Raw genomic sequence first — 26,882 nt, forward strand, 5'->3', positions numbered from 1 at the left:
TCTTGCTCCACACCTGGTTGGCCCCCTCTAGGGAAAGGTGCATGCCAGGTCCTAACACTCTGAACATTTGTTAAAATTTACCAAAGCCTACACCCCAAAACCCTTTACAAAACCTGGTTCCATTGTTATGGAATCTGGAAAATAACTAATGATAAGTATGTAGGCATCTGGTGAAGATCATGGAATGACATTGTTGCAAGAGGTCAGAAGCTGATATGCTGAGGGAGCCAGGGCGGACGACCTTCATGAGATATCTTAACTTTGTTCGAGAACTCTATAAAAGCCAATATTGAACGTCTGTAACTTTGAACGTGTCCCAAATGCAATAAAGTGCGTTCCCTTTTTGCCATATCTCATCTCTGCGTATTTTTTGGGGCGGTGCCAATGACTTTATCTCTAAAATCCCCAGAACTGGCTACTGTTTTTGTTTTTAGCTCACAGTTAGTACACCACAGACACCATCCACACCACACACCAGCAGCTGTATCTCCAAATCCCGAGCAACAAGGCGCATCACTGACATTATGCAAATCTGAACTGAACAACACCGACGTACTGACATGATATGCTTTCGGTCTGCTATAATATTAATAAGAAAAACGTTAAAAAGCCATTTTCATAATGCATGGGCCACAAACTATTATCCTGCAGGCCATGTGTTTTTTGGTTTCCTGTGCCTATTTTACTCTTTCCTCCAACAAATACATAGTAATAACATGAGCAGCAGCAAGTCAACTGCAGGAGAGAGAGTGGGAAAGGTGAGATGGCACAACATTCATTTGGACAGGTAACTTAAAATTAGTTTTACCTGGTTATATCAGTATCAGAAATTATTTTCCCCCCATTTTATTAACACTCCACTTATTGAAACATGAATATTTTGTTTGTTTGTTTGTTTGTACATGATTCAATTGTTTGTTTGTTTGTACATGATTCAAATTGAATCTTTTCTTCCGGCGCCGTCACGAATGGCAGCCACTCCAGCAGCTCCCGTGTTATTTTCGATTGTTCTCGATTGTTCTCAGCTCAGGGATGCTGCTGGAAATGTGAATTTCCCTTCGGGGATGAACAAAGTATCTATCTATCTATCTATCTATCTATCTATCTATCTATCTATCTATCTATCTATCTATCTATCTATCTATCTATCTATCTATCTATCTATCTATCTATCTATCTATCTATCTATCTATCTATCTATCTATCTATCTATCTATCTATCTATCTATCTATCTATCTATCTATCTATCTATCTATCTATCTATCTATCTATCTATCTATCTATCTATCTATCTAGTAATGACATAGTTATAACAGTATAAGTTGTTATTTAAAAAATAAAATCAGATTGGTAGCCAAATCGATAACAAAATTTAGCTCTTGGCTTCAAAAAGGTTTGTGATACCTAAGCCACAGATGACAAAATCTAATTACACATCAATTACATTAATTTTATTTCAATTTTTGAATGCATCAGGACTTGACGCCGCTTTGCTACGAGTCCCTCAAGAGACTGAGCAGCTTCTCCATTTTGTCCATTTCCACTTCGGGACCTTCGGGCATCTCTTGACCTTTCTTGCCCTGCAAACACAGGGATAGTTCAAAGATAATGAATCAAAATGAGGTGATTACTTTGTTTACAAAATTGCAAACGTTTAAAGCTTAAAAGGTCTCGGAAGTTTATTGGATTGAAGGTCATTTAAGGTCTTTAGCCCTCAAGCCAAGTAAAACAAATCTTTCAAGCGAGATGAGTTAGGTCTTCTTTTTTGCCTATTCAATCTTAAGATAAGCGAATCAGAGCACTCAGGGTGCATGACGCTAATTGTTGACCCGTCTTTAGAAAAAAAAAAGAAAAATTAAAAGAGTGGCGGGCGAGGATGAGGGAGTCAATTGATTGCCAATAAGAAAAGTTGTAAAAGTGCACTGCAAAAACTCAAGATAGCAAACACAGAAAAATTACACATTTTTCTCTTTTTGTCGTCTTATACATATTGTATTTTTACTCTGTTTTTTGTTGAATTACTTTATGTCATTAATAAACTATTTTATTTTATTGATCATTTCTTTTACATACCAGGTGATTTTCAAACTTTTTATTACAGTATTTATTATAGTTCCAACATTATCTTTAGAGAATAAGAAAACATGTTATCTTTTTAAATATTTATTTCTTATTTTCTTACTTTTAAACGTGAGTTTACTGCAAAAACTATTGGCAAAAGAATGCCAATAAATATAAAAAAATATCTTATGTCATGATTTGTTTTTTATATCTAACTAATATATATATAGAGCTATCGATATATCTAGATATATAGATAGATAGCTATCTATATACCTATATATATCGCTAGATTGCTATCGATATATCTGGATAAATCGATAGCTAGCTAGATAGCTAGCTAGATAGCTAGCTACCTAGCTAGCTAGATAGCTAGATCGATAGCTAACTAGATAGCTAGCTAGATAGCTAGATCGATAGCTAGCTAGATTGATAGCTAGCTAGCTCGATAGCTAGATCGTTACTAGCTAGATATATAGATAGAGATACATAAACATAAATAGATTCAACACAATCACAACAATATGCATACATAACATATATACCTACCCCTATTTTTTTTTCTTCATGCAGGGCCAAATGAAACAATTTTAAATTTGATAGGGTAAACCTACAGCAATGTTGTGCTGCAGGGACGCCTTCTGAAAAAATATTGAAGGCCTATGGGCAGATTTCTGGGCCTAGCAACAAGTACTCCTGAAATTTGATTGGTTAAATGCTTGGATGTGATAGCAGACGTCTGAGAGGAGAGCATGCATCGGAGAAGCAATGAAAGGAAGCTGACAGACAATTTGGAATTACTGTCTTCTATGTCTATGTCTTCTCTCACCTTTGGTTTCTTTCGAAGGTTGGGGGAGAGTTTGAGGCTGATTACGATTCCTTTATCGTCCCCCACAATGACGATGGGATGCACGGGATTAAACGCGATGTGAGTCAGCTTGCTCTTATTTTTTACCACCACTGATTGCTGACAGATGGCTTGGTACTTGTTGATGCTCAGGTCAAAAACGTGAACCTAAAAAAAAAGCAAAAGCGTTTCTATTCAGGTGAAGTTTTTCTTCCATGGGTCACAGTGAGAAAAATGGAAGAATGCAAGGGCTACTTAGAAAAGTTTTGACTAATGATCACGTAGGGAAAATAATACGAACAAATGTATTTTTTTCTGAACTTATTGTCATGGTCCAGCCTGCAGTCCCTCTCCTTCTCCATTACCCCTTTCTACAGCCACCCTCTCAACTCCCCTGTCCAGGTGCTCCCATTCAGCCAATTAGCCTATAAATACTCCAGACTCCCACTCCACTTTGCTGAGTCGTCTTTTAACCCTGCTTAAGACCTTTACTTGCCTAAGAGGACAAGCTTCTCTTCCCAAGACTTTTCCTTAAAAGTACTCCAAAATGTTTCCATGACTTTTGTTACCTCAAGACAACCTTCTCAAGTATCTCTCCCAATCTCCCCGACTTGGCAATCCCCTCCTCATCCAAAGACCTTCCTCACCGGGCATCTTCTTTAAAGTACTCACAAATCTTTCCAAGACTTTCACCACCATCTTCTCAAGTTTCCCTCCTGATTTCCCCCTCCTTACCAGCCATCTTCTTCATGGTACTCCCAAATCTTCTTTTCAAGACTGTCGCGACCCCGCTCAAGTTTCCCCTCCCCTTTCAAGAACCGGAACAGGATCAGGACCATAATGCGTGACGTTTCTCACACAAGCTTTTATTTTACGGGAAATGGGGAGTCATGCACGTTAGGCAGCGGTCTGGCGTGGAAAGACAGAAAGCTAGAGACTGATGAGATCGATACCAATTGCTGTTATCGGACAGATGGGGTCGATGCCGGACAGGACGAGACAGACAGGATTGAAATTGATACAGAATACCGAAATTAAATAGGACAAACTAGACGGGAACAAAAACTGGAGATAATAATAAACAGGAAAAAAATAGACAGTAACGAAACTGGAAACAAATATTAAACAGGACAAAATAAACGGGAACAATACCGGACAGGAAGTACCAACAGGAAACAAGACCGAGTCAGAACCCACGACTTGTAGGGCAGAGGTTCGTTGACGGACTGACAAAAGGAGAGTGACAGGACTGGGTTTAAATAGCAGGGAAGCCAATCCGTCCGTCAACGAGCCGCAACTGGCGCCACACGGACGGGGCCAAGTGGGCGCCATGGCAACCGTGACATCCTCAGCAGTCCCGGTTGCATTTTGTTTTAGTTGTTGAATAAACGCCCCCTGTTGCGGATTGATTGTATCCCCATTAAACATCTCCTTGTGTCCTGCATTTGGGTCTTTCCAACATCCTGCGACACTTGAAGGGTTTTATGGAAAAAAAGAAGTACGGGAAAATCCCCAAATTGTCAAGATTTTACAAGTCTTAGGGGTAGTTTTGATCTTAAAAGCCAACAGAAGAAAAACCTTTTAATCTGCATTAAAGTTTATGAATTTAATTTAATTCAATATGATTTCATTTAATTCAATCAATATTATCGCACTTTGTATTATAAATGCTCCGACATCCTTTCTTCGTTTTGGATTTAATGTAATTTTATAGAATTTAATATAACTGTTTAATGTTTGTTTATTGTCATTTAGTTTTCATCCTTCAACCCACCCAAAAAAAAAACAAAAACTAAACTTTTGGAGATATTTCTTTCCTGTTGTTAATTTGATTTGATTCATGCTGTTATTTGATTTAGTTCTTCTTCTTATTATTATTATTATCATTAATAGAAGTCGATTTCGAATGATTCAATGTTGTTTCATTTTAATTGATTATGTTGCTGTAATACAATTGTATATAATTAATAATTTCATTTTCTGTAGAGGAGGACTTCCCATTATTTTATAATATATATGTCATGACCAGAACGGACACAGGACCCACTTGTCTCATCTCATCTCATCTCATTAGCCGTACCGCTTATCCTCATTAGGGTCGCGGGGGGGCTGGAGCCCATCCCAGCCATCTCCGGGCAGTGGGTAGGGGACACCCTGAACTGGTTGCCAGCCAATCGCAGGGCACACAGCGACAGACAAGTCATTTGCTCATTCACACCTAGGGACAATTTGGACCGGCCAGTTCACCTGAAATGCATGTTTTTGGAACGTGGGAGGAAACCGGAGTGCCCGGAGGAAACCCACGCAAGCACGGGGAGAACATACAAACTCCGCACAGGAAGTCTGGAGCTGGACTTGAACCCACGACAGGTTCCCATGACATGAACTGTGCCGCACAAGCGCTAACCACTGCGCCGCCGTGCTGCCTCGGACCCACTTGTGTTACGTTTTATTAGAAGAAAGGAAAGGGTTGCACCCACGATCCAGTGATTGCTGGATGCGGGAAGCAGGTTGCTCTGAACGCGGAAGTGGGAATTCCGTGGCAAGCGATGGCATGAACAGGAAAGAAACGGTTCACTAGCCGGGGCAGGAGAGCAAACAACGTGGTCGGCATCAGAAACGGGTTAAAAGCCAGGAGACGAAAGTAGACGTGGTCAGGATCAAATATGGGTCGAAGCCGGGAAACAGAGGGGAGCAAAAGTAGGTGGGAGTCAGGGTCGAAGAAGCTTGACTAGAGTACACTGAGGTTTGCAGACGGACTGACAAGTGCTGGGTTTGAATAGTGACAGGGAGCCAATCAGAGTACGAGGCAGTTGGCACCAAAGGAGAGGGCACAGGCGAAACACATCGGTAATTATGACAATATACTGGACTGTCTCAGAAAATTAGAATATTGTGATAAAGTTCTTTATTTTCTGTAATGCAATTTAAAAAACAAAAATGTCATACATTCTGGATTCATTACACATCAACTGAACTATTTCAAGCCTTTTATTATTTTAATATTGCTGAATTTGGCTTACAGCTTAAGAAAACTCAAAAATCATATCTCAAAATATTAGAATATCATGAAAAAGTATACAAGTAGGCTATTCAACTAATCACCTGAATCATCTAATTAACTCGAAACACCTTGCGAGGGTTTCCTGAGCCTTAAAAACACTCAGCTTGGTTCAGTAAACTAAATCACTGCTGATCTGACTGCTGTCCAGAGGACCATCATTGATACCCTCCATCAGGAGGGTAAGACACAAAAAGAAATTTCTCAAAGAGCAGGCTGTTCACAGAGTGCAGTTTCAAAGCATATCCACAAAAAGTCTGTTGGAAGGGAAAAATGTGGCCGGAAACGCTGCACAACCAAGAGAGATGACCGCAGCCTTAACAAAATTGTGAAGAAGAGCCGCTTCCAGAATTTGAGGGAGCTTCAAAGACAGTGGGCTGAAGCTGGAGTCCAGGTATCAAAAGCCACAGTTCACAGACGTGTCCGGGAAATGGGCTACAATAGCCGTATTCCCATGGTCAAGCCACTTCTGAACTCAAGACAACGGAAGAAGCGTCTGACTTGGGCTATGGAGAAGAAGCACTGGAGAGTTGCAGAGTGGTCCAAAGTCCTCTTTTCAGACGAAAGCAAGTTTTGCATTTCATTTGGAAGTTAAGGCGTCTGGAGAAAGGCTGGAGAGGAGCAAAATCCAAGTTGCTTGAAATCCAGTGTGAAGTTCCCACAGTCAGCAATGGTTTGGGGAGCCATGTCAGCTGCTGGTGTTGGTCCACTGTGTTTCATCAAGTCCAGAGTAAATGCAACTGTGTACCAAGAGATTTTAGAGCACTACATGCTTCCATCTGCTGAAAAGCTCTATGGAGATGAGGATTTCATTTTCCAGCATGATCTGGCACCTGCCCACAGTGCCAAAACCACCAGTAACTGGTGCACTGACCATGGCATCACTGTCCTTGATTGGCCTGCTAATTCCCCTGACCTGAACCCCATCGAGAATTTGTGGGGTATAGTTAAGAAGAAGATGAAAGACACCAGACCTACAAATGCAAATGAGCTGAAGGCCGCTATCGAAGCATCCTGGGCATCAATAACACCTCAGCAATGCCACAGGCTGATTGCCTCCATGCCACGCCGGATTGATGCAGTAATCCGTGCAAAAGGATTCCCAACCAAGTACTGAGTGCATCAATGGACATTTTCAAATGTTTGATTTAGTTTTGCTGTTATAAAATTATTTTTTTACTTGGTCTGAGGAAGTATTCTAATATTTTGAGATAGGATTTTTGAGTTTTTTTCAGCTGTAAGCCAAAATCAGCAATATTAAAATAATAAAAGGCTTGAAATAGTTCAGTTGATGTGTAATGAATCCAGAATGTATGACATTTTTGTTTTTTTAATTGCATTACAGAAAATAAAGAAGTTTATCACAATATTCTAATTTTCTGAGACAGTCCAGTATATACAGTGCATCCGGAAAGTATTCACAGCGCTTCACTTTTTCCATATTTTGTTATGTTACAGCCTCATTCCAAATTGTATTAATTTAATCTCTTATCTCAAAATTCTACACAAAATAATCCATTATGACAATGTGAAAAAGTTTTTTTTTAACTTTTTTTGAATTTATTAAAAATAGAAAACTAAGAAATCACATTTAAATAAGTATTCACAGCCTTTGCCATGAAGCTCAAAATTGAGCTCAGGTGCATCTTTTTTCCACTGATCATCCTTGAGATCTTTCTACAGCTTAATTGGAGTCCACCTGCAGTAAATTCAGTTGATTGGACATGATTTGGAAAGGCACACACCTGTCTATATGAGGTCCCACAGTTGAGTGTGCATGTCAGAGCACAAACACCAAGCATAAAGTCAAAAAAACTGTCTGTAGACCTGCGAGACAGGAATGTCTTGAGGCACAAATCTGGGGAAGGATACAGAAAATATTCTGCTGCTTTGAAGGTCCCAATGAGCACAGTGGCCTCCATTATTCGTAAATGGAAGACATTTGGAACCACCAGGACTCTTCCTAGAGCTGGCCGGCCTTCTAAACTGAGCGATCGGGGAAGAAGGGCCTTAGTCAGGGAGGTGACCAAGAACCCGATGGTCACTCTGTCAGAGCTCCAGCGTTCCTCTGTGGAGAGAAGAGAGCCTTCCAGAAGGACAACCATCTCTGCAGCAATCCACCAATCAGGCCTCTATGGTAGAGTGGCCAGACGAAAGCCACTCCTTAGTAAAAGGAACATGGATGCCCGTCTGGAATTTGCCAAAAAGCACCTGAATGACGCTCAGACCATGAGAAACAAAATTCTCTGGTCTGATGAGACAAAGATTGAACTCTTTGGTGCGAATGCCAGGCGCCATGTTTGGAGGAAACCAGGCACCGCTCATCACCAGGCCAATACCATCCCTACAGTGAAGCATGGTGGTGGCAGCATCATGCTGTGGGGATGTTTTTCAGCAGCAGGAACTGGCAGACTAGTCAGGATAGAAGGAAAAATGAATGCAGCAATATATAGAGATATCCTGGATGAAAACCTGCTCCAAGGCGCTCTTGACCTCAGGCTGGGGCAAAGGTTAATTTTTCAGCAGGACAACGACCCAAAGCACACAGCCAAGATCTCAAAAGATTGGCTTCAGAACCACTCCGTGAATGTCCTGGAGTGGCCCGGCCAGAGTCCAGACTTGAATCCGATCGAACATCTCTGGAGAGATCTGAAAATGGCTGTGCACAAACGTCTCCCATCCAACCTGATTGAGCTTGAGACTTATTGCAAAGAAGAATGGGCAAAACTGCCTAAAGATAGGTGTGCTAAACTTGTGGGATCATATTCAAAAAGACTTGAGGCTAATTTGCTGCCAAAGGTGGATCAACAAAGTATTAAGCTGTGAATACTTATGTAAATGTGATTTCTTAGTTTTCTATTTTTAATAAATTCAAAAAAAGTAAAAACAAAACTTTTTCACATTGTCATAATGGAGTATTTTGTGTAGAATTTTGAGATAAGAGATTAAATTTACAATTTGGAATGAGGCTATAACATAACAAAATGTGGAAAAAGCGAAGCGCTGTGAATATTTTCCGGATGCACTGTATTTCTTTAGTGCATCCGGAAAGTATTTCTATATATCTTTTGACTTGACTTGACTATATATGTATACTTGCAGACTTTTATTACAATGCACCTAACGGTAGATAAGCTGTAACTTGTATTTTATTGTATGGCATTTTTTTACAAATTAAAAACAACTAAAATAGATGCAGGAGCTCTAGCACCAACTAATGTATTTCTATGTTTGTTATCATGTGGAACAACCAGCTCAGTAGCCTAGATGGTAAGGCGCCCGCTTTGAGACTGGGAGGTTCGGGTTCGCGCCCCGGCCGAGTCATTCCTAAGACTTAAAAAGTGGTCGGCGGCGCCCTCTCTTGGCTGCGGCTGCATCGGGTCAGATGCAATCGACATTTCGTTCTGTGTACATTGTTACACAGAATGACAATACAAGGAAATTATTATTATTATTATTATTATGTTCAGTAATTGGAGTAGTAATATAACTTCACTGCTGCTTTTAATATTTTCCTCCATGACCGAGCAAAAATGGATTTTCTCTCAGGGCCTTGCTGATATTTCATCTTGATGTGAACATTTTCAAATCTGTCAGCCTCGATGTGAAGTCTACCTCTCCCCACAACCCTACGCCTGGAAAAACTACATGCTTGAAATTGCCCTCATGCATTTTGTGAATTCTATTTCATTATCATTAAAAATATGTAAAATCATATTCCTTTTCTTTTTGCAATTCTTACCAATCCATCGGTTGTGACAGCGGCAAAAACAGTGGAGGAGTAGGGTGCCCAGGCCACATCACCGACTGGAGCACCGAGTTCGAAAATTAAAACGGGTGTGCTGCAGAAACAAATGGTTATTTTTAATATATTGAGACAAATAAAAATGAAAAATGTTCTTATTTCAAATTACAGACGCTGCCCTCCTTGCGAACGAGTTAGGTTCCGGACGATCGTTCGTATGTTGAAATTGTTTGTAAGTTGCTTCAGTGCTATATTTTGTATGTTTAAGGTTTATATAAGTATGTTTAAGGCGTGTTTAAGTAACCTGTATTGTTTTGTACTAAAAAATTAACATTTCATAAAATGATCTGTTCTTTAAACATAAATAAAGTTTAACTTAACTTTGGAAGCTAAGCTTCAAGAAGTCCACCTCCGTGGTAAAAAGTGGCCGAAAAAAAGCGTTCCGACCATTTTCTCAACCGCATCAAGCTTTCTTATTCCACCTTAATTTATAAAGAAACGGCTTGCATCTTCTTTACACTTTAAACCAAACATATTGAATGGATGCACCAGATATTAAAGGATACAAATGTCAACGTTTTTAGCGCGCTGGAGATACAGGATAGAATGTTTACACACAAACTAAGAAGAGGAAGCAAATTTTTTTACTTCCGGGTGGAGTCTGAGTGACCTCTCACAGCGCCACACGCTGGTAGCGGCAGAGAGAAGCACTACAGTAATGTCCTGTATTCGGAAAAAGGTGCACACCATACAAAATCTAACTTACAGCTACCGTTTTACGTTAGTCGAATGGTCGTATGAGCGTCAGTATTCCAAACAATTTCTTTGTTTTCCTCTTTATTTTTTTGATTGGGCCGATAACTGACGTCATATTTAGCCATTATCAGTTCGAAAACTAAATAAAAAAATAAAAACGCCGATTAAAAAATGTATCTGATACTATTATTGTATTTAAAATAAAACGATTTTTATCTTACTTTGCAGTATGGTCCCACATCTTGATGGTCCAGTCAGCGCTGCAGGAGAGGAAAACTTTGGGGTGGTAAGGATTCCACTTGAGTGCATCCACTGCCATGCTGTGGGCCAAATATGTTTCCAGGAACTGGCTGGAGTAATTTTTGGAGCACTAGGAAATCGGCAGAAATCGGTTATTGCCAAAAACGAATATCTAGGTAGCCCCAAGAAAGTCACACTAGAGTGTAAGTGTAAGTGTAATTGTGTGCCGGAAATAGTAAAATTATCAAAAAATACTGTGGTATCTTTCGAATCAGAAGAAAATAAAGAGACAGGGCTTGTTTTCAGCATAGACAATGCTAAGTATCATAGGTCTAAGTCAGCTTCCTGTAGACAGGAAGAGGAGGCTAATTGTAAGGATAGAAGTCAATGAAGATAGTTTCCGATGTAGAAAAAAAGCAGGTTCCAGTTTTTCGAAAACGAAAAGTTGTTTTTCCGCACATGGGACAGGACGAGTGCACTGCATTAAAGAGAGGATGACTGGGCGCTGTGTATTGTAAGATTTTGGGGAACAACCTCCTTCACTCAGTCAGAGCATTGAAGATGGGTCATGGCTGGACCTTCCAACACGACAATGACCCGAAGCACACAGCCAGGAAACCAAGGAGTGGCTCGGTAAGAAGTATTTTAAGGTTTTAGCATGGCCCAGCCAGTCTCCAGACTTGAACCCAAAATCTTTGGAGGGAGCTCAAACGGCGTGTTTTTCAGCGACAGCCCAAAAACCTGACTGGTCTAGAAAAGATCTGTGTGGGGGAGTGGGCCAAGATCCCTCCTGCAGTGTGTGAAAACCTGGTGAAAGACTACAGGAAACGTTCGACCTCTGTCATAGCACACAAAGGAACAAACAGATCAGGCCGAAAATAAAACAGGATAAAACACAGGCAAATTCACAGGACTTGGCATATCACACAGAGTCCAACAGGAGTTTCGCAGACACTCTGACAACAGGCAACTCACAAGATTGCGTTTAAGTACAGTAATCCCTTGGTTTTCGCGGTTAATGGGGACCAAAACCACCCGCGAAAAGTGAAAATCTGCGAAGTAGCGATGCCCCTTCAAAAATGCTTTAAAAAAAAATAAAAAATAATTATTATTATTTTTAGACCTAGTTAATGGGCACCAAAACCACCAGCGAAAAGTGAAAATCTGCGCAGTAGCGAAGCCCCTTCAAAAATGCTTGGGAAAAAAAATAAAAAAAATAAAAAAAATATATATATGTATATATATATATATATATATATTTTTTTTTAATTATTTTATTTTATTATTATGATTTTTTTAAGACCCGTGAAGCTCTGAAGCCGCAAACGTGGAACCCCGAAGTAGCGAGGTCCCACTGTAGTCTGGCAGCAATCTGTCAACTGGTTTCAGCTGGTGTCAGTGGGCGGGGCCAATTGGGCGCCGTGGGAACCGTGACAGAACTTGGCGCGACATGGCGGGGACCAATTGGGTGCCATGGCAACCATTACAATAAGTGTATATATATATATATATATATATATATATATATATATATATATATATATATATATATATATATATATATATATATATATATATATATATAAATATATATATAAAAAAACAAAATCATAGTTTGCAAAATAGGATCATCTCTTGTGATCGTAAATACAATCGAGAACAATTAGTGACTTTCATAGAATGGAAAAAATGTAAAGGTAAAATGTGTTTATTTGTCATGATATACTTTTTTTCATAATAACAAAAAGATGTAAATCTCATCTTGAGAACTCCCAAATGTAAAGTGTGAGTGAGTGCAGGGACAAATAAAGTGCACACTCTGGGCCTAAATCAGCTTTACGGCTTGTGGGCACAGCTGCTGCATTTCGAGCTGCTGACAATTTATCGAACGCCAAATCAAGGATGCCGGAATGGATTTTTTTTTTCAACATACCTTGAGGATTTTACCATCCTCGGTGCCAACCACGAAAAGAGAATCCGTCTGTTTGTGGAAGTCGAAGGAAGTTCCACCGACTGCAGACAATTCAACATTTGCAATATGACCAACAGACGTAAATTCAGCGGATGAGGTTTATAAAACATAATCAAAGAAAGTAAACTCACCAGTGATGCGTTCCTGAATCCCTTTTGGAACATCGAATGCAGTCTCGTCGAGTGTGAGCCTGATACTGTCTGAGAAAACCAGCTCGTTCTAAGGAGAAATGATTTGCAATACAGAGCTAAATGTCAGGATTACTGATGCTAGGCACCTGTGCCTGCCCCTCTGGCGCCAACTGCTCCCTGTCACTATGTAAACCCCCGTCTTCCTGTCATCTGTTGTCAGTCCGTCTGCGAACCTAAGTTCCCGCTAGGCAAGCTTTACGACCCTGACTCACTCCTGTTTTGGCCCCCGTCTGTTTCCCGGCTTCGACCCATTTTCTGATCTCAACCCCGTTTTCTGCTCTCCTGTCCCGGCTACTGACCTATCGCTCGCCACGGAAATACCACTTCCGCGTCTGAGCAAAACAACATGCTCCCCACAACCAGTGATCTCCGGATTGTGTGTGCAATCCCTTCCCTTCTTCCCAATAAAACTGAGAGAAACGAACGCAAGTGGGTCCTGTCTCTTTTCTGGTCTTGACACTAAAAAGAAACCGTACCCAATTCCCAGAAAAAAATACTTATTATACGTTTTTTAAGGTTAAGATACTTTAAAGCAACAGTGTGTAAAAATCCAATTCATTATGTCGTTAGAAAACCATGTCAGAAGACAATAATATTGTTTCTGGGACTTGAAAAAACAAACCTTAAGGAGAGTCCAAGATACGACACGGCCGTCAGAGGACACGGAATAGAAATTGTGATTGCTGTCCATGTCGTCATTCTGCCATCGTATCTGGATGAATAGATGTGATTAATTATATTAAATGGGTAAAAGAACAAACAAAGATGACGTCATTAATGCATAATTAAAATAACTTAGTAATGAAAAAATATTGATTGCATAATAATTACACAAATTACATGATTGCAATAATAAATAAATATAACAGAAATGTAAAATAAATGAAAATAATTAAATGATTAGGATTGTAAATGATTAATAAACAAAACGTAATAACTACAAAAAAATTACATGACAAAAAATGAAAAATGTGTATTATTTTTTCAAATTTCTCATCCAAAATCCAAGAGTACATCGAAAGAAATGGCCCCAAAAGGTGATCTAAATGTCTCAGCAGCAGAAACCTGATGAGAGTGTAGAGGAGGAGGAAGAGCAGACATCCTAGAAGGGCAAGCCCTTACATGGACTGTACCATCGGCAGATAGAAGTTGCTGAAGGGAAGAAATCCTACCATTAGCCTGGCAGCACAGAAGCGCTGGTCATGGCAGCATAAGAACAGGCCATAAAAACAAGAGCTATGGAGGCCAGTATCTACCGGAGTAGACGGGGCCCAAGATGCAGACGATACAAAGACGCCCCTGAAACAGTCCAGCACATAGTGGCAGCATATAAAATATTAGCTGGATTAGTGTATATGGAGAAAAAAAAAACAAGAAGCTGGAATAGCATACAGGAACATCTGCAACCAGGAAGGTATAAAAGTACCCAAATCCAGATGGGCCATGCTACAAAAGGTTGCTGAGCATAACAGAGCCAAGATCTTGTGAGACTTTAACTTTCAGATTGACTAACAGTTCTTGGCTAACCAACCGGATTTAGTGGTGGTGGAAAAAGACTAGGAGGGTGGTGATAATAGACATGGCCATCCCAGCTGACACCAACGTCTGAAAAAGGGAACACGAGAAACTGGACAAGTACCAATGGTTGAAAGAGCAGCTGGAATAGATGTGACAAGGCAGTGTGGTCCCTGTGGTTGTGAGGGCATCCAGGGCAGTAAACCAAAACAGGGAAAGTTTCTCCAAATATATATGGTGTAAGATACTATTTTTTTGACTAATATTTTGACTAAGAGTATGTGGCGCAGAAGTGGTAGGAAATAGAATGATATGAGAGCCAAAATTGTTGGGTGGATGGGGTGGAACATGCTCTGGATGTGAGTTTGGTAAATTCAATGGATGCAAGAGTGTGTGCCAGGGATAGACGTGAATGGCAAAGGGTAGTTAAGAATGACTGATATTGAGGCATATGATACGGAAGGGGTAAACCAGTGTATGCTGTCAGGCCATTCTGCTGGTGAAGGGTTGCATGGCACAGCAACTCACTCCCTGTTGTCCAGTGGGCTTAATGATTGGTGTCAAATTGGGAAAAGCGAAGGGGAATAAATGCTTGGTGTATTTGAGTCTGTACTTGACTGTAGCCATTTCTCATTAGGAGGATATGGCTTCGGTATTTTGATTGATTGAAGGTACGGGTTGGATCAGCGTTCATGGAGTTTCACAACTGTAGGGATTTTTCTATCTTTAATTTTAATTTTTAATTTACTGCAATCAGTTAACAAATTTGCCTCGAGGTGTTACTTGTGGTCCACCATTAATCTTTTTTTTTCTCCTGAAGGATGGTAGAATTTCCTACGCTGATAAAAAAATAACTTATGTCATTACTTTGAGTTCTTTAAGTTCTGATATGAATTACTAATCCCAAGAAAATGGAATCAATGAACCAAGCCGATTAAAACACACAATTTATAAACACAGCGAATTGATAGAAAAAAGGGGAGAGGGGGGGGGGTTTTGGGGTTTTTAAGGGTTATTGATCTATCTTCGTTATTCATTATCCATTATCCGTTATCGGTCAGTTCATAATACGCTACAAAGTCTAGGAGCCGGGACACTTACTCTCAGCCAAAAGGCCAAGCTAAGGTCCTAGCCCTAAAGCCTTGCTGCGATCAGGCACTGGAGATTGTGGGGGTTTTCGACCGCTGAAAGTCTGGTAGTTATTGTTGTGGATTAACTGTAAGTCAGCAGCCTTCGAGCTGACGGTGGCCTGTTGTGTCCAGACATCTCGCAGGATGTTATGAGTCACGAGACAATGTTGATACAAGAAGTCACAAGTTTTTGACTGAGCGAGTCAGGGCCGCAAAATGATTTTTCGATCCTGAGAAAAACATCACGAGAACACAATATAAAGGTCAGCGTCTCTTGGAAGAATTTCGAACGTGGCTTGAATGAATGAACGGATGCAATAAAGTAAGTTCCCTTTACGCCATATTTCTGTCTCTGCGTATATTTTGGGGCAACGCCCAACGATGTCCTCACCAAAATTACTGGCACAAAAACGTTCTCTACTTGAGAATGTCCCTCCAATCGACATAATTACGTACGGTGAGAACATTATTTCATCAATACTTTGCCTTGGATGTTTTAATTACATTGAAAACTTCATGTTATCAGATTGATTATGGTACACGGTGAATTGGTACGTTCAGGAACCGTCCAAAAAGAGGACAGAGTCAAAAAGTGAGTTATTTGTAACATAAAAGGTGGAAGTCATTTTTGTGCTAGGCTTATTTGCTCTACACAACCAAGTAGCTAGGATAGTATACAGGAGCATCGGCAACCACTATGGCATGGATTCCTTACCTGCCAGACAGGGTCAGTGTGCTTTCCTGTTTTAGCATCACTCCTGTACTCAGGTTCCCGTCCTTTTTTTTTTAAGTTGTACACGCTGACGCCTCCGTCGTAGAAACCGACGGCCACCAGATGAGAACGTAGCTTGTGAATGTCGAGGCTGAGGACGCCAGACGCCGTCGGGAAGACGTACTCTGGGAAGGTGGAGTTCTTCAACGTGTAAAAGAGAAGCATACCGCGGCCCTGCCTGCTGAAGTCATCTGGCAGGAGACGGAGGAACCAAATGTTGATTTCGGTCAGGCCTCACAAAGGCTATTAAGTAACGACTTACAAGATCCCAATGCAACTCCGAAAAGGTCAGGATATTTCTCATTCCTGCAGGAGAACATTATTGGTTGGTTTACTATTCATCCGGCGTCCATTTGGTCTGGCGTTTCTCGGCGGGTAACACTACCAGCAGAGTGCCGTCACACACATAGCTTTGGCTTTGTCATACTGGAACTTCCACAGAGGTAGTAGTGTGCCCTCGTGCTCCCTAAATTCGTCTGCCGCGTCCTCGAAATATTTAAAATCTGAAAGGTAATGCAGAAAAGTGGACTGGGTCTCAGCATCACAGCTTAAAATAGCAATTTCCTGAATGTATAGAAGTACAATTATGAATATACAGTGGAACCTCGGTTTTCGAATGCCTCTCAGTTCGAACAAATCGGTGTCCGACCAAAAATTTCGAGAAATTCTTGCTTCGCTGTTTGGTCAAAAAATCGGAGTTCGAACGCCAGTAATGCGTGAGTGCGTACGCTAGGGTGCGATGCTGAGTGGCGTACGGGTGTTTTAGCCCCTAATTATGCCTCCGAAGAAAGTCAGTGCAAGCAGCAAAGTTGCTACAGGTGAAAAAAGAAAAGTAGTGCGTACAACTATTGCATTTAAGAAATAAATGATTGCCAAATATGAAGGAGGTGTGCAAGCGCCTTCTGCTGACCACCACAAAGGTAAGAAATCCTATTCATAAGATTACGATAACACGAACGTAGGATTAGCCTGGGTTAGCTTTATGTGGGTGTTGGAACGGAGCCCAACTTTCAGGGTGTTGGAACTGAGCCCCCTTTCCAATGAACCGCTCACCACTTGTTGTGGAGACCCCGGTGCTAAATGACTTGTAAACGACCTGATTTCTTTATTTTTACACGTTCATGTTAGCGTAATCTTTCGTACGGAAGATTACGATAACATGAACGTGCGATTAGCCTGGGTTAGCTTCATGTTTACGTTCATGGTAAACATTCAGGGTGTTGGAACGGATTAAAACGATTCACATTATTTTTAATGGGAAAAATGATTTCTGTGATCGAACAAATCAGTTTTCGAACAGGGTTCTTGAACAGGTAATGGTCGAGAACCGGGTTCCACTGTAGTCTTAAAGTTTTTAATGATTTACCACTAGAGGTCACTGTAGTTTAGAATGGAGTTGAAACATGTGCGATCAAAAAACACACAGTATGGAAGCCCTAACTGATACTTTTTCGCAAAATAAAAAAAAATGGCCCTGAAGGATGAAGCAAGCTTTATTTACACAGAGCAGCTTACTGATAACAATATCAGCCATAGTAAGATCCCGAGTCCGGGCCTAAATTTGGGTCAGGTAAGTCATAAAATGTCAATTATTATGTTCAGGTTAGGGCTGGGTTTACAGCATTCTTTTGCTGACTAAAAAAAAAAAGAAAATGACCCACCCATCATCGTTCCCTGCTTCCTTTTCTTTTTGTGCAATGGATTCCATCACATTTGGGGCTCATTGCATGAGGTAAGTAGCCATTAACTGCTGAAAGCTGCACGAGGACGTGTAACCTTTGCAAAATGGTAATTCAGGCTTCCGTAGTAGCAAGATATAAGGGATAATTATGCTGTATATGCTCTGCTATTACCAAATTCTAAACCTACGCGTCTAAAAAAAAAAGTAATGCTTATAATATAGTACATTTTCTTAGCTTACTTTTTCAAACGAGTTAAGTTCACATCAACGTAGGTTGCTATATAATACACTCTGTGGCTTTCAACAAATACAAACTCAATTATTTGTTCAAATACTTCCGCCACATGATATTTAAACTTTGGAGTTTTTATAATTTCCATAAACAAAATTATAGACAACTAAAAATATGTTGTCTTTGCTCATTTCATAGATTCTATTTTAACTATACTATTTTAGCTTGTTTTTGAGTCAAATTTCAAAATAAAAATTTGATTGAGAAAAAAAATCTTCTCATCAAAATCGACGCATGCAATATTAGCAAAGGAAATTTGATTTGATATTCCTTAGTGATTACAGACTACAAATACCTTGCGCGATGTCTTGACATGTGTTCTGATTAACCATTCGTTCTAGCAATGTGACAGCCGTTGCTATTTTTGTGATGTCGTCACTCTGCAAAAAAAAAAAAAAGCAGCTATTATGGAAGAAAACAATGAGAAACATCCGAATATATTAGACCCCTGGGATAGAACATGAATCAAATTTGGAGCTTCGATTCCATGGTTAGCATTTTTTTCCTCTTTCTCAAGCAACACTACAATTATTGGAACCCATTAGTTTGTTCCACGAGATTCCGAACTAAATGAAGTGAGAGGAGGGCATTGTGGAAGGTAGTTCAGCTAATAGCACATTGGCATCTTTATGAAGGCATGACGCAAGCCAATAGCAGACCAACATCTAAAATAAAATAATAAATGTCGACTTATAATAGACAGACAGAATATGTGGTTGATGTTGTATAGTGGGGAAAGTTTCGTAACGATGGGACGAAAAAAACATCTTATTCCACATTATAAAGTAAAGATATCATAAAGTAAGGATGCTTTAAACCCCAGGGGTCTACTTTATATAAATAATTTAGATACCACAGGGTGAAATTTGACACAAACATCAATTGTTTCGTTACCGGCGTCTCGTTCTGGATTTTCTTTTTGTTTTGTTCAGTGTCTTTCTTGGGTTGGGAAGTTCTCTGCCGCTCCTTTTTCATTTCTTGTTTTTGCAGTTCCTCCGCGTACGTGTCGTAGATTTCCCACTGAAAACACAAAAAAAGACGAGTTTTAAGCGTTTTCGGATGCGATCCGGGTCCGAAAATTCCTCCACCTGGCTGGCGGTGGCGGAAAAGTTGCAGCGTGGGGGAGGTACGGTCTGACTGCTTCGATCCTGCACGAGAAACACAAAGTTGAATTTGTCAGAAATTGCTCAACTCTGGTATGAGAAGTTTGGTTTTGTGTTCTGTACTTTTTGGACTGTCCTGTACCACGTTCTGGTACTTTCAGTCAAAATTTTCCTCTTTAATGTTCAAAAATGTGACGTTTTCGTTATAACCGCGTCTGGATTCAGGGCCTGTGTCGCCTTACTTTTATGTTTTGTTCAGTTAGAGCCCACATATTCTGCATTCTACTTTCATGTTCTGTTCTATCGAATGCAAAGCTAGACAGTTAGCCAGAAAGGATGCTAAAATCAAAGTTGATAACTATCTAAAATGTTAGCTTGGTAGAATGCAAAAAATGAAAAAAATTGCTGAACGTGTGGGAGGCTAGCTAGCTGAAAAAGTAAAAAGGTAGCCGGATAGCTAGCTAGAAAAAAACTCCTCATTTTGTACTCATTCACTTTATAAAACCCATAAATTAGAATTTAGTTTGTTGTATTTACTTTAAAATAAATCAATAGAAAGATGAATAAATAAATGAGTGTAATAAATCAATATATTCTTATTCTCTTTTCTTGATCAATTTCTTAAAAATAATTAACAATACTTAAATAGATTATATTTAGCTCTTACTAAACAAAACATGAAAGTATGAAAATGTTGTCACGGCTGCCATAGCGCCCGATTGGCCCCGCCCGTGGGCGCGAGCTGCAGCTCTTTGACACATTGGCTCCCTGTCAGTATTTAAACTCTGTCCTGTCAGTCCCCTTTTGTCAGTCCGTCTGCGAATCTTTGTTTTTACACGGCAAGCCCTTTTTCGCCTGTCCTGATTTGGCTCTTGTTTTTCTCCTGCTACAATCTGTTTGATCTAGACCACATCTACTCTCCTCCCCTGGTTTTCGACTTTTTTCCGTTCCCGACAATGCCATCGCACGCCACGGAAGTCCCACTTCTGCGTCCAAGCGACCTGCTCCCCGCGACCAGTGATTTACGGAACGTGTGTGCACTCCTTTTCCTCCTTCCCAATAAAACTAAGAGAAAGGCGCACAAGTGAGTCCTGTCTCCGTTCTGGTCTTGACAAATGCAGTATGTATTAGAACACAAACTCTGAAAATAAAAATAATGTTGTAACACCAACTAGATCTAAATGAACAAAACTTGACAGTAAGAAAACACAGAATATGTTGAACACCATCTAGCTCTCACTGAACAAAACATGCAAGAAATACAGCAGAGGATATTTATTATTTGTATTTCTAAAATAACAATTCATCTATTTTCTATGTTATTACCGGGTTGGTTATCAAAATTAGGGTTTTATAGACGTCAGATGATAACTTTACTGGAAAATCACAATGACCCGGGGCACTGGTGAGCTATTTTCAACATAGATTCTCAACTGTCCTTAGAGGGGACCCTGGCGCTCGTGGGCACCACGTTGGAGACCCCTGATGGAGCAGATATGTGTAGTCCAGACTGTCTTAGAGTATCTTCTATGTGTTATAACTCTGAAGATTCTACTTAACTTAACTTCATTGTTCTGTTTCTGTACACTGTAATAATAATTCATTTTGTGTAAATATATCATTTTTTAAATCGTATTTTGTGGCTACATTTATTTGATCTGCTTCCCCGGCCACAAAGATTTTTGAGCGTACCCGTAGAGGATTGTTGAGTGTTTGGGTCGCCCTTTCGATGAAATTGAACTGGTTCGTACATTTTGGATCCTGGTCGTTTGTTTTGGAAGCGACGCTGTCCGGTCTGTCGTCTTCTGCAGCCTCCTCCTCATCACCACCGTCTCCGGATGCATCCTTTATGGAAAGCTTATTGAGATTTGCGACATTTCTCCATCCTTGGAGTTTGATTTATGTGTTGGGTTGCATAAATAAATAAAAGATTTACCAAGGTTTCAACTTTCCCTTCATCAGATTCTTCTCCAGCATCAACTCGTGAAGTCTCTGGAGACGATCAGGAACCAAATCATAGATTGTACATGGAAAGCATGTTGATAGTAACCTCTAACGGCAGAAAGTGAGAACTACACTTTGAATAATTAAGCAAATAAAGCAAAAACATACACTTGCATTGGAAATTGATAATGTCCATTTAAAAATAGAGGGGTGATTATAATGTTAGTGTCCACCTTCAGAAAGGTCTTCACTAGCTGCGAGTCTGCGAGCCTCGTCGGAGTCCCGAAGAATGAGACATCCGTCCAAGACGAAATCAACGGACAGTTGATCCACGGAGCTGGTCAGCTTAAAAGCGCCTTCCTGTGCAGAGACAACATTGATCAATCATTATTTTAAGAATAATGATGAATCACTCAAGAAAAAAGACAAAAATAATCAAAAATACTGCTTTGAGATCATTTTGAAAATGTATTGAGCTTTCAGCCGCTCTGCCCCCCAGCTCTGGAACTCGTTGCCGCCTGACCTCTGAAATTCTGCGACCATGTCCACCTTCAAATCCAGACTCAAAACTCACCTCTTTAGACTTGCTTTTTCTTGACCATGTGGCCCACATACCACCTCTTTAACTTTAATTTGTTTGATTTGCTTTTTATTGCTCTTCATTTTTTGTTGTGTCCTACTATATGTACAGTGACCTTGGGTCTCCTGAAAGGCACTTCGAAATACAATGTATTGTTATTATTATTATTGTTATTATTATTTTTTAAAAGGTAGATAGGTTACAATCAACCTAGAAAAGTAAATAGTAAGCAACAGGTAAAAAGATCAAAAGGTAGCTAGATTGTCATGATCACTGATTTGGATCACCTGTGCCCGCTCATTTGGCGCTAACCGCTGCAGACTACATGAATGGTTCCCTGTCCATTTTAATCCCAGTCATGTCACTCTCCGGTTGTCAGTCCGTCAGCGAACCTCTGTTGTTACTGTTATGATTGCTGATTCAGGGCACCTGTGACCGCTCAATTGGCGCCTACAGCCTTGAGCGCTGATTGGTTCAAAGAGTCTTTTTAAACCCCCGGCTTCCAAGAGGAAGCTGTCAGACCGTTTGCGAACCTATGCTCCCAGCTAGGCAAGCTCCATACCTTCCGACATTTTCCTGCCTTGTTTCCTCCTGCCTGATACATGTTGCTGTCCTGTTTCCGGACCCGTTTTTGCCCTGCTCTTCCGTCTTGAACCTCGACCTGTTTTGCCCTGTTCCCTGCCTGAAACCTGTTGCCGAAATCTTTTCTGGACTCTATACCGCCCTTGCTCTCCCGTCCCGGCTAGCGACCAGTATCCCTGCTGCCTACGATTATCCTCGCTCGACACGGAAGTGCCACTTCTGCGCTCCTGCCACCTGCTACCCGTGTCCGTCGATCATCGGATCGTGGAAGCAAGCACTGCTCTCTCTCTTTATCAATAAAACTGAGTAAACGAACGCTACTGGGTCCTGTCTCCGTTTCTGGTTTGTGACAGTTTTAAGGCAAGCATTTTGACCTGATGTGCGGTTCCTTCTCAAGGTTTCTTCATTTAGCTTATTTTGAGGTTTTTGAGTTTTCCTTGCCTTCATGTAGGTTTTAGATCAGGGGATGGTGTCATAATCGTCTTGTTAATCTGTGGTCTGTGCAGCCCTTTGTGACTCTTTGTGATTAAGGGCGCTACAAATAAACATGACTTGACTTGACTAGACAGTTAGCTAGCTAGATAGGTAGGTTCTGTCATGATTTCCCAATTGCCCTCACCTGCGCTCACTCGTTCAGCCCCAGCTGCCACTCATTCCCTAAACAGTCCTCGTTCTACTTAAGCGCGCCATTCTCGTTCACTCCTGGTCAGTCCATCAGGGAAGCTCCGCATATGCAAGGCAAACATTTTTGACTCTGGCTCCCGTCTGTACCGTCCTGTCCTGTGTCCTGCTTGTCTGCCCCTGGCTCCCCGATCGTGTCCGGTTGCCAGACTTGCTTCCGATCTCTGACCATGCTTCATTCGCGAGGACTTCTTGATCCTCCTGTTGTTTTTTTCCTTTCGCCCTGACTTCCCTGATCCCTGGCACGCCCGCCACGCCCGCCCATTCAGCCTCCGCCTCGTCCAGCTCCTGCCCGCCTCCGGATGCGGAGGCTGGGCCGCCTTCCTCCGGGGCATCGGTCCTTCTTTTTGTGGGACTTCTGGAGCCGTCCCTTGAGGAGGAGGACTAATTAGGGAACGAGTGGCAACTGGGGCTGAACGAGTGAACGAGCGCAGGTGAGGGCAATTGGCAGATCATGACAGATTCCCTGGTTGACTAACTGACTGATTTTTTTATGTATGTACTGCAGGTACTATACACTCGTATATGTATTTTATACTTTTTTTTTTTAATTAAAAAAAAAAAAAAAAGAAGCAAAATTATATGAACTGTTATTTTTATTTTACATAAAAACGAGTTTAAAGTATAGTAAAATAAGACATAAATAATAAGTTAAAAATGAGCAAGGTTGTTTGAGAGTGGATTATGAATTTATTTATTCCTTTGTTGAAAAACACAAATACTTAAACTCTTTCGTAGATTAGCTTTTTTACTCATTTTTATATTTAAAAAAAATTCCAAGAACAGAATAGTCTCTTTTTGAGAATAATTTGAAATGGTCTTACCTTGAAACTGAATCGAACAATATTTTGTGGCGCATGTGGATTCTTTGCTGTCAAAATCCTTGTGATATCTTCCTTCAGCTCCTAAACACATCAACATGGAAAAATGGCATCATAATTTTAAGGGGGTGAATAATAGAAAATAATCGATTGCAAATATCATTCCGTTCTACTACCGCTTCGGTTAGATCCAGTTGATCAGGAGGTTTCATCAGTTTGCCATGAGCTCTTTCTTCCCAGCCATAATCAAAACTGTCATCTTCATCTTCCTGCAAACGGAGTTACTTTTTTTTTTTTTAATTTTGTTTTTGTGAGGGATGTATAGGCAGATAAATCTGTATCTGCATTCTGAAATGAACGAAATATGTCTTCTGAAACAACGATGTGATGACATCACGTCTAAAGTGAGGCGAGCCATACGAAGCTGCTTTCACTTGGGGACGAGTCTGTGCCCGATTTTTGTTTTTTGCACTCAAAAAGGAAGGAAATGCAGATCGAAATAAGACATTTTGTTAAAAGTTTTTGGGACCCTCTGGTTCCAGGTTTTTGTTGGCTGCTAGCTGGACTTTGGCTAATGTTTACGGGCTATTATTTGCGAGCATGCAAGTTTCACTTATTTGTTGCATGAGCCTGTGGTGACTACTGAACCATCATCATCAGATCCCTCCTACTCTGGTTTTCTTCTCACTATTCATTTTCCTGTCCATTAAAAGCTTGTATACCCCAAAATTATGTACTTAAAAAAGGCTACAGGCTAATTATTTTTCATTATAACCAGCCCCATTACTCAAGGTACAATGAACTTGCTTGTGTTTATTCACATTTTTCGATCCCTCAGTTTTGCTTCTTATTCTGTATCACTTAATTGTCTGATTGGATTTTTAAAAGCACCAAAATGTATTTTTGTTGTTGTTTTATGAGAATTTAACCAAATAAAATTGTCAAATTGCCATTGACTAATATGGCTGTCAGTTATCTATCATTTCATGTTTGTCACGATTACCAATAGCCCTCACTTAGGCCCGCTCATTTGGCGCCAGCTGCAGCTTGTTGCCTGATTGGCTTCCCTTTAAACTCAGTGCTCTCATTCACTCCTTGTAAGTCCATCAACAAACCTCTGCACTTGCAAGAGGAGCATTTTTACTTTGTCCGGTATCCTGCTTGTGTATCCGGTATCAATCCCGTCGGTCTGTCCTGTCCGGTATCTTGCTTATGTATCCAGTATCCGGTATCAAACCCGTCTGTCTCGTCCTGTCCGGTATCTTGCTCGTGCATCCTGTATCCGGTATCGATCCCTTCAGTCTCGTCCTGTCCGTGTATCCAGTATCCAGTACCGATCCCGTTTGTCCTGTCCTGTCTTGTATCTTGCTGGTGTTTCCAGTATCGATCTCGTCTGTCCCGTCCTCTCCGGTATCTTGCTCGTGCATACTGTATTAGGTAGCGTTCCCCTCTGTCCCGTCCTGTCCAGTTTCCTGCATCTGGTATTGATCCTGTTTGTCCTGTCCGGTTTCGATCTTGTCTGCCCCTGGCTTCTTGTTTTCCCACGCCAGGTTTCTCTGTCTCACTTCTTCTGCCCAGTGATCGTCGAATCGCTGGCGTTTGTGTTCCCACGCATGACTGCCCTGTCTCCGTAAAATAAAGCTTGGTGTGAAGATGTTTCGCGTTTGGGTCTACCGTCTGTTTGGGTTCTGACAATCTTTTTACCAAGTCAATGCCAAGACAATTTTTTTTCATTTTCTGTGTTCTATTTTGAAATATCTGCCAAGCGGTTCACGTTTTCAGTCCCAACCCAAAATTTTCTGGCGCATACTGCATTTTTTTAATAAGTATGAGTCAAATGAATTGTGTTTGTGTGTGTGTGTGTATTTTTAAAAAACTCACCTTTCTCTTAATCGTGGCCTTTAACAACTTTACACCTTGAACCTTCTGATCGGCAACATGAAAAACAACGATAGCATTTCAAAATAATCCCAAAAAATATAAAGACATGTTTCCATCTCCTTCTTCATTCATTATCAACTACAACAAAAAAGACTTGCCTTTTTTCTGGGTGGTACCAAACTATTGGTTGGCATCTCCACGTGGGAAAAAATAAATTTTTCTTTCAACCAAAGTTTCCAAAGTTGAAGACAGCCTCTGCTCGCCTGTTGTATACCAGTTGCTAAGGCAACTACCAGTCCCCAAAGAGCTTCTTCCATTGTCCTATTGGCAGCTTGCAAACAGTTCTTAGTGTGCATTGCCGCCGCTGGTGGAGCATTGCTCTTGCTTGACCTACTTTGGTTATCAAATAAAACCTAAAATAATCAGTTGTTATGCGCCGCGTTTTATGAAAGGGGTTAATTCCTCAAATTCCAGTGCAATCCAACATTAGCTCATACAGGTTTTGAACATATACATCAGTACTTAATGTCTGGTTTTGATAATATTTGGTTTGTTTTGTTTTCTTGCCAAGTCAAGTCATGTTTATTTGTGACGCCCTTAATCACAAGAAGTCTCAAAGGGCTGCACATAATACGGACTACGGACTATTATGACACCATCCCCTGATCTATAACCTACATGAGTGCAAGGAAAAACGCAAAAACTTCAGCATAAGGTAAATGAAGAACGCTTGAGAAGGGATTGCACATTAGGTAATCCCCCTTCCTGGATAACCAGGCTGCAATGGATGTTGCAATAACAACTAATACACAGATATTGTCAAAAATAATTATAGGTCATTCATGAGCTATAGAATAGAAGTGTGTTTTATGGCTAGATTGAAACAGTTCCACTGAGGTTGTGGATCGAATCTCAGGGGGAAGACCATTCCACAGCACAGGGACCCGAATGGAGAAGGCTCTCGAACCTGCGGATTTCTTCTTGGCTCTTGGGATCATGAGTACACCAGCATTTTCAGAACGAAGG

General features: G+C 40.6%; 1 protein-coding gene across 1 annotated transcript; it reads right to left on the reverse strand.

Annotated features, from left to right (window-relative positions):
• Positions 1-1,430: 1,430 nt before the first annotated feature.
• LOC148363869 (dynein axonemal intermediate chain 1-like) lies at positions 1,431-26,029 on the reverse strand. The gene is made up of 19 exons (XM_088337114.1): positions 25,857-26,029; positions 24,152-24,244; positions 23,979-24,059; positions 21,545-21,671; positions 21,304-21,359; positions 21,060-21,212; positions 19,353-19,412; positions 19,159-19,284; positions 18,560-18,644; positions 16,677-16,794; positions 16,554-16,597; positions 16,235-16,482; positions 13,497-13,586; positions 12,815-12,902; positions 12,645-12,724; positions 10,693-10,841; positions 9,713-9,812; positions 2,892-3,077; positions 1,431-1,581 (listed from the first exon to the last, which is right to left on the reverse strand). Exons 2-19 carry the CDS (start codon positions 24,185-24,187, stop codon positions 1,495-1,497), a joined length of 1,914 nt encoding a protein of 637 aa, XP_088193240.1. The 5' UTR covers positions 24,188-24,244; positions 25,857-26,029; the 3' UTR covers positions 1,431-1,494.
• Positions 26,030-26,882: the final 853 nt, after the last annotated feature.

This window comes from Urocampus carinirostris, chromosome 6 (assembly GCF_059441175.1).
Source record: "Urocampus carinirostris isolate Australia breed hairy pipefish chromosome 6, RoL_Ucar_1.0, whole genome shotgun sequence".
Taxonomy (NCBI): domain Eukaryota; kingdom Metazoa; phylum Chordata; class Actinopteri; order Syngnathiformes; family Syngnathidae; genus Urocampus; species Urocampus carinirostris.